This window comes from Rhinolophus hipposideros, assembly GCF_964194185.1.
Source record: "Rhinolophus hipposideros genome assembly, chromosome: 2".
Taxonomy (NCBI): Eukaryota; Metazoa; Chordata; class Mammalia; order Chiroptera; family Rhinolophidae; genus Rhinolophus; species Rhinolophus hipposideros.
Window position 1 is genome coordinate 14,672,148 of NC_138048.1, and position 9,124 is coordinate 14,681,271.

A 9,124-nucleotide genomic window follows, 5' to 3' on the forward strand; every position below is an offset into this window, starting at 1 on the left:
ATTCTTGCCTCAACCTGGTGTAGGACCTCATTTCACCACTCTGCAGACTCCTCAAGTCAAGGTAACTAATGAGTGTCATTCTGAAAAGTCCAGTGGTCACATTTTTGCTTTTGTTTCATTGACATTTCAATATACTCAACCCCGCTTACTGTTACTTCTTTCTAATAACTTTTCTTATTTTGACCTCTGTCAAATCGTACCTCTCAGACTTTTTCCTGCCTAGTGGCATTGCTTCTAAGTCTCCTCTTAGTCAATTCTGCTTCTCTGCTTGATCGTTAAGTGCTGGAGAACCTCTGTCCTCAATTTTGGACCTTTCTCTTGTCTGTTTCCATACTTCCACTATGTCATCCAATCCCATAGCTTCACATAACATCAACAGGCTGATACCTCTAATGCAGACAATTCCTACGATCTCCAGACTGATATGCTCAACTACCTCCTTGCTTTTTCTATGTGTCTTCCTAATAAACATTTGAAACTTTAGATTGACAAACTAAAACCTCATTATCTTTCCTAACCAAACCTACTCTCCCTTCAACTTTCCCAAGGTGGTAAATAGTACAACCAGGTAGAGCTGTGGACAAAAGTCTAAGAGTTTGACTCCTTGCTTTTTCCCACCCGTCAGCAAGACCTATCAATTGACTATGTACTGTAAACATATTTTAAACCCATCTATCGCTTCTTCTCTTTACCACTGCCATCCTAATCCAAGCCACCATCATCTTTCACCTGCTCAATTGTAGTAGTTTTCTAACTTTTCCCTTCATTGGCTTCCATTACACTTAGTATCAGATCTAAATGCTTTATTTTGGCTTTTATAGCCTTCCGTAAAATTGTCCTGCATTTGCAATTCCATTTCTCTCCCTGTTTACTGTGCTCTAACCTCACACTTTTATTTTTCAGCATGGTTCCTCTGATACACTGAGTTGGGTTCCTTCTCAGGTCCTCTGTACTCACTGTTCCTTCTGCAGAGAATGATTTTCCCTTTTCCTTCTCATCATTCAACTATACTGAAATGTGTCAGTTTCTCAGCGACACCTTTTCTGAAAATCCTAACAGAGCCCGAACATGGCAATCTCTATCATTTAGACATATTGTTTTCCAGATATTTTTTCCACTATCTAAAATCATCTCTTTCGTCTCCTCATGTTTGATCAGACTCTACACTTTCTAGAGGGCAAAGACTTCAGTTTTTTCCACCAAATTTCTTAGTATCTATGTAGTTAAGTTTTATTTTAGGTGAATATTTCTTTTTTTTTATTTAATAAAGTTTTATTTTTCAAAATGTACAGTTGGTGGGACCTGTTTTTCATGCATCTTCACCAGCAGCTGGGGCATCCCCACCCTTGGTGTTTCTGGTATAAATTACTTGAGCTCGGTGCTTTGAAACTAATTGAATAAGTCCTTTCCTAAGGGCTGCCCTGGCCAAGGAACGGCGGATCTTCAGTCTCTCAGAGACAACAGCTGGGGTTATAAGCTTATAGTTGGGAACTTCCTTACAGAGTTTGTCAAATGTCGCTTTGTCAAACAAGACTAGGTTATTGAGTTTGTCCCGAACTTTGCCTTTGGACCACTTCTTTTTGGCCTTGCCTCCAGATTTGTTCACTGGGTCTTTGTCTTTCTTGGCCAACTTTCCAGCGTCTTTCTTCTTCTTGTCGTCTTTGGGCGGCATGGCAAAGTGCGGACAGCAGAGGCTACGACTGCAGCTTCGCTAAGATAGGTGAATATTTCTTGATACATGACTTTTAGACACATGCTAATCTGTCCTGTCTCAGTCCTTAGATTCCTCACTATCATGGTCCTTTACGTCACTGACTTTCTCCGAGGCTTCCGCATTGACCCTCTGTCTTCTAGCTCTACCTTTGCAAACTAACTGCTCATTCCTGTATAACAGTAATTTTCGTTGAGTATAATTTAAAGCCATCACAAGAATTGTTCCTGTCATTTAAAACTGTGAGCAAAATCTGATCTGATTTCCAATCACTTTCTAGTAGTACCCCTAATTTTCACTTGTGCAGCTAATAAGAGAGAAAAAGCAAAAACGTAAATGGAAGAAAGTGTTTATACAAAAAGCAAATTAAAAAGAATCTCAGAGAAGATGATAAGAAAACTTGGGAAATTATTTATTTGAGCTTGTTTTAATTCAGCTATTGTGTTTTATGGATAGTATTTTTCTGTCAATGTTTCTGAATCTCTACATCATTATTCTCTTTCATCTCCGTAAATTTAATAAAGTGAAAGCATAAAATGTGAAAGCACAAAGGCACATGAAAGAAATTACTAAAACACTGCTGTTTAAAAACTATTAAGTTCACCAAATAATTGCATGCACATTATATATCTTTAATTTCCAAACATAGACATTTAGCCAGGCTTATGTTGACATCAGGAAAATATTTGCAATAGTATTGTAAATCTAATTCTAGTTTATTTTTTATCCATATACATAGTAAAGAAGGTAATATAGTGGGACCACGTTTGTGCCACTGTAAATATACACTCATCTAAAAGTAGCTTTAAGATATATGTGTTGAATTAAACTGGTATTTCTGTTTTTATGTCTGAAATAAACTGCATCCATATTAACCTTATCTGCAATATAGAGACTCTAGTACAACAGTGAAGTTAACTTCAGGATTACTTATTTGAAAAAAATATTTTCATTAAACGCTCTATTTTTGTCAACAAATGTGCACCAACTAATTTCTTTATGGAGCATCTGTCCTTTTTAAATCTCTTTTGGTTCCTTGACCAAATCAAGGACATTTGGTGCAGAGCAGCAGCACGCAGCTGTGTTTATAGGTGTTGTTGACAAGAGAAAACGCGTCTCGCGCACAGACACCAAAGCAGCGTTGTTATATAGAGAGAATAGGACACATGATGAATTTCGGTACTAAGGCATTTATGTAACAATTCTCTACTTCAGTTCTTATTTTTTGAGATAGTAGGCATGAAATCGCCTTACCACATTAAAGGCAATTACAGTAGTCTCCCCTTATCTACAGAAGATATGTTCCAAAACCTTAGTGGATGCCTGAAACTATAGATAGTACCAAACCCTATACATACTTATACTACTTTCTCCCCATACATACTTACTTATGATAAAATTTAATATATAAATTAAATACAGTAAGAGTAAAACAGTCACTAATAATAAAAGTTATGTGAATGTGGTCTCTCTCTCTCTCTCTCTCTCTCTCTCTCTCTCTCTCATAACTGAGACATCTACTAAGTGATTGATGGGTGGGGAATGTACACAACGTGGATACGCTGGACAAAGGAAGGATGATTCACATCCAGGCAGGGCCAAGTGGAAAGTTGAGGATGAGATTTCTTCATGGTACTCAAAATGACAAGCAATTTAAAATTTTGAATTGTTTATTTCTGGGATTTTCCATTTAATATTTTTGGAATATTGTTGACCACGATAACTGAAATCACAGAAAAGGGGTGACTCCTATATTTAAAAAGTACTCTTCAAATATATACATATATATACATATATATATATATACATATATATATATATATGTGTGTATATATATATATATATATATATATATATATATATATATATATATATATCTCCTGGATGGCTCAGTTGGCATATATATATATATATATATATATATATATATATATATATATATTTTTTTTTTTTTTTTTTTAATTTGGACAATGATACTGAAAAAAAGTCAACATTGTCTGAAAAGCACTGAACATGGAAGTGGCCAAGAATTGAATTCCAAAAGTAAGCATATGGAGTAAAATAATCAGAATGAAATATTAAAGAAATTATTGGACTACAGAAAAGAATTACATCAACATTTTCAAAGAAAATAGATGATATAGAAAAAAAGGAATATTTTATGTAATTTGATGAGGCAGAAAAGTGTTAATAAAAGTAAACCTGAAGGGGAACTGCCCAGGCCTGCATCCCCTCCCCAAGAAATGCCCAAGCTCATCCCCTAGAAATAAATCTAAGATGTCTAAACCCTCATAAAAAGAGGAGATAAGATCCAACTGGTTTTAACTGGTTCTTCACACATGCACAAATGGCCAAAACATGGCTCTCAGTTGAACTCTAGCCTAATTATAATGCAATTAAAATGGAATGAACATTAAAACTTGCTTCCCCCCGCCCCCCCTCCCTCGTGCGTTTTCCTGTATGCATTCTGGGTAAGAGCATGAACAGAAGGAAACTAGTTATATAACCAACATATGTCAATCAAATGACCTCAGTCTATATGTCACATCTCCTGCCATAAGGAAATTTACCTACACTTTCCTATATAAGAAAAAGCTAACCTACAGTTAGCTGCAGTCCTCTGCCCCGGCAACATCTAGGCCAGAGGCCAGCTTCCTTCTTCTTCTTTTTCTTTTCTTTTTTTAATATAAATTCCTAAGCCTCTTGGTTCTTTTGTAATATTGGGGAAGGGGAACAGGACTTTATTGGAGAACAGTGTGTACTTCCAGGATTTTTTTCCAAGTCAAGTTGTTGTCCTTTCAGTCTTAGTTGTGGAGGGCGTAGCTCAGCTCCAGGTCCAGTTGCCGTTTCTAGTTGCGGGGGGTGAAGCCCACCATCCCTTGTGAGAGTCAAACTGCAACCTTGTGGTTGAGAGGACACACTCCAACCAACTGAGCCATCCGGGAGCTCAGCGGCAGCTCAGCTCAAGGTGCCGTGTTCAATCTTAGTTGCAGGGGCCACTGCCCACCGTCTCCTGCGGGACTCGAGGAGTTGAACCGGCAACCTTGTGGTTGAGAGCCCACTGGCCCATGTGGGAATCTAACTGGCAACCTTCGGAGTTAGGAGCACGAAGCTCCAACCGCCTGAGCCACCGGGCCTACCCCTTGAATAAACTTACTTCCTTGCTCACCTCATTTCAGGCTGAGTCTGTGAATTATTGTCACCTTTTGAGAATGACCAGGGGTTAATTCCAATGACACAGCATAATTAATTATACCAGATAGATAAAAGGAAATGAAGATACAAATTCGACTATCGTATTTTCTCCAAAGAATTAGTGACAATTTTTATAGATTTAAGAAAGAACAATTAATAAACATCAAAAATCAAAAATTTAGAAAAAGAACATCAAGATTATAGTTGGAATAAAAACAGCAATGGGAAAGATGTAATGATGGACATAGTAGTTCAACTCAAAATTGAATCTGGGAAGTGAGGGAGAGCAATCTGAGATTAACAAAAATTGAAGTGGGATTTTAAAGTGTTCTTTAAAGAAACTTGTGTGTTATTTTGATGCACGGTTGATGAATATAAACCAGCACATCTTTTGGAGGATAATTTGGCAATAGCCAGCTAGAGATATAAAACAGAATGTCTCTCTTTGCAATAAAAGGAAAACCATCAAAAATATTTTCACAAAGTAATTTTCTCCCCAACACAATATTTCCTTTTTTGAGATGGCAAGTATGACTGCAGTGGTGATTCATCTAGAGTATTAAACATATCAGCAAGCTTCTTAGCTGCCTAACAGGGATGCAGAGAAAAAAAATAAACACTCCTTTAAACACATTCCCCTTTTACTTCAATGCATCTTTCTTTTTAAAATCTCTAGGAAACCATTATAAAAAAAATGTACTTTGTCTTGCACAGACAAAAGATAGATAAATGAAGGACTAGCTTGCCACAGGCTATTGGGAAAAAGAATAAAAAGGCATGCCTCCTTTCTCTCTTTCTTCTTAACTATTTTCTTTCCATGTTTGTCCCCTGCTCTCTTCTGAACTGATTGGCTCAAATCTAAAGTAGATTGAATTGCTGTGGTGGAAACACATGTTTAGACAATACTCCAGATAGATATTTTCCATGCTTTCTCTGTTCTGTCCATAGAAAAATGCTAAACAAGTACATTCACCACAGAAAAGGGGTGACTCCTGTAGTTAAAAAGTACTTTTCAAATATATATACTGCAATAATATATACATATATATGTACAATAATATATATATACATATATACATATATACACATATATATGTGCATATATATATATGTATATATATATATATGTATGCTACTGGATGAAAACAAAAATGTCAACATAAAATCTAAAAAGGAATAAATTCCTAAATGTCAATACCACATTACTTGAATTTGGAACTCACTTTGTATTTACTCCTTCTCTCTCCTCTGTCAAAAACATGATATCATATAGAAACTAGCAAATATTCTCAATTTTTATTTCTACTAATACATATTTCCCAGCATAAAGCAGGAATAAAAGTAGTTGATAAGGATGTTTTAGAGGAGATAATATATAAATTAAGAGAAGAGAAAACAAGAAAACATAGTGAAGAGACAAGTTTTCTAGAAAAGAGAGCCCATATTGTTGATTTGTTAATTAATTAGTGATTAAAAAATTATTGAATAACAACTAGATGGTGATAGGAACTACAAATGGGAACATACTCTATTAATTGTTGAACATATATGGAAAACTAAGAGTAGAAATAAGAACTTAAATAAATAGGCAAAATGAAGCCTTTAAAATTTTTTGAAGCAATAAAAATAAAATTATTTTTACATGTTGTATATTATGTTATATATTTTATTATACTTGACATGGTAAGTGAGGTCCACAAACTACTGCCTCTGAGCTAATCCTCCCCCCTCAAGCTAAGAATTTTTTGTACATTTTTAAGTAGTTCAAAAAGAAGAAGACTATTTAGTGACGTGGAAATTGTGTAAAACTCAAATTTCGGTGTCCATAAATAAAGTTTTAACACAGCCACATCATTTGAAAATGGGGTTGTGCTCATGCTGCAATGGCAGACTTAGTAGGAAGCTAGTTATTGCTTGAGGTGTTTACCAATAAATAGGACCAATCTTTCCCTCCACTCAAATTCTAGGCAAGTTAAGAAATGAAATAATAAAGTACATGACATTACAAACATATTTTCTATTAACTAATACAGCTCATATTGGAAAATAAGTTTTTTATCTGTGGGCTAGTGGACCTCCTAATAGTGGATCTCACTTTAGGGAGATTCACTTATTAAGTCAAATAGGTACTGGACAGCTACAGGATCCTATAAGGGGGACAGGCCCCCTTCACCCTGTGACATGAAACAGAACAGGATGCGCACTCTTCACAGGCGGTTACCCCCCAAAGACAAAATAGGAGGAGTAGAGGAGGTTCTTATGACAAACTCAACAATCAGATAAGCAAACCCTGATCTCCAGAGGAGAAGTAATCATGGAGATAGAGAAAAGTCATTAGTGTTCTCTTCTCATAGAACTTAAAGGACAGGGAAATGATTTCCACCCGAGCTATCCCCAACATTTTTTTTTTAACCCTCTTGCCTTAAACAATAAGTCAGTCAGAGCTACGACTGTCCTCCTCAGGGAAGGCATCAGCACATGGACAGGCCTGCTCCCACCATCCTTGAATACAAGCCACTGATCCTTGTGGCCCTTCTCAGGATCACTGGTACGGAGCACTGATTTGGCACCTAGAAGCCATTATTTCTAACAGTATTTTAATAAAACTAACTCCATTAAAAAAGTACAATTTGGTATTTAAAAATTAGTCACGGGGATGTAGAACATAGGGAATATAGTTAATAATAATGTAATAACTGTACCAGGAGTGCCAAAAAAAGTACACAAGTGAACACTTTGGTCAACATTGCTCTAGCAGTAGTTCACCGTAATCAGAAGTGTCTGGACACTGATGGTAACCACTTTGAGCACCTCTTGTAATTGCAGAAGTCAAACATGACTTGTATTCATCTTTTGTTATCAGTATATATTGACTATTACACTTTTAATACAGTTTCCCTTTCTTAAAATGTGATACATTTTTTAGGCATCCTCCATATATAGTTACAGGTGGGTACTAGACAAATTGGGGTTATCATTTCACAAATTATGTAAATGTCTAACCACTCTGCTGTATACCTGAAACTAATATAACATAACATTGAATGTCAACTGCAATGAAAAAAGTACAAAATAATAATAATAAAGTTGAATAAAGGGGAAAAAAATAACGCTAACTCCAAATTCACTCTGTAACCAAAGTCTAAAGAAACCATAATGTATGTTGTTCACAGTCCCATGATCAACATCCCTTCCCACTTCTGCCTGATTTTCTTCCTGATTTCCATATCGTAGTTATTCCTGCCACTTACACTTTGGTCTCTCACACTAGAAACCTGGGAGTGATCTCCAGCATCTACTACACGTAACATGAGTATGTGACCGCCAAGTTCTAGTGATTCTGTCTCCTAAATCACCCTTACATGTGTCCAGTTCTCCTTTCTCTTGACTTTCACCCAGGGTAAACTGTTATCATCCCTCAAGTGGATTGTTATATATATTGCTATATATATATATATCATATTCTATATGATATATATTGCTTCTTACAGTTCTCCTACCACCAGTTCCCCTCTCCTTCTTACTTCATCTACAACAGACAGAAATTAAACTTGATTCAACTATATCTAATGACTGGTTAAGAAAAATAAAAGTCACACATATTAAAAAAAACAAAAGTATCAGCCCACTTATAAGTAATAAAAATGGGAACAATGTATGTGTATGCATTCATGCATGTAAATAGATTTAAAAACATACACACACATACACACACCCACACATACTATAAGTATTTGAATACACCAAATGATTACCCCTGAGAGAAAAAAAGCAAAAATATTAATTTGGGATGTGTGAATATGAAGGTGGAATATTATATTTTACTCCAAATAATTCTGTATTATTTAATTATTCTAATAACAGAATATTACTGTACATTATTTGTGTGATTAGAAAAAAGCAAAACAATGTCTGGAAATACAGAAAGCAAGGACAGTATGATTAAAAATGGAGCATCTATGTGAAGCTATGCAAAGCCCTGGTCACAGAGACGAGTCAGTGGGCTATCCATTGCTCTGGCTGGCAAGCTTCTTGGTAGAAAGGCAGCAAGGGATAAGGAAAATCGGTATAGAGAAAAAAGGGGCACCGCTGAAAGACATCTGCAAAGGAGAAACATCCAAATAAGTGACCCACGTTAGCTAATAAAACAAAATTATGTATCAAAGACAACTTTATGGTTTTCATTTTGACAGCAGCGATGATTTACAATGGAAATAA

General features: G+C 35.7%; 1 protein-coding gene across 1 annotated transcript; it reads right to left on the minus strand.

Annotated features, from left to right (window-relative positions):
* Positions 1-1,309: 1,309 nt before the first annotated feature.
* Positions 1,310-1,672, minus strand: LOC308507529 (small ribosomal subunit protein eS25-like; the record flags this gene model as incomplete). The annotated part of the gene is made up of 1 exon (XM_081072602.1): positions 1,310-1,672. The coding sequence occupies one exon, from the start codon at positions 1,670-1,672 to the stop codon at positions 1,310-1,312; it is 363 nt and encodes a 120-aa protein (XP_080928728.1).
* Between the last annotated feature and the right edge of the window lie 7,452 nt (positions 1,673-9,124).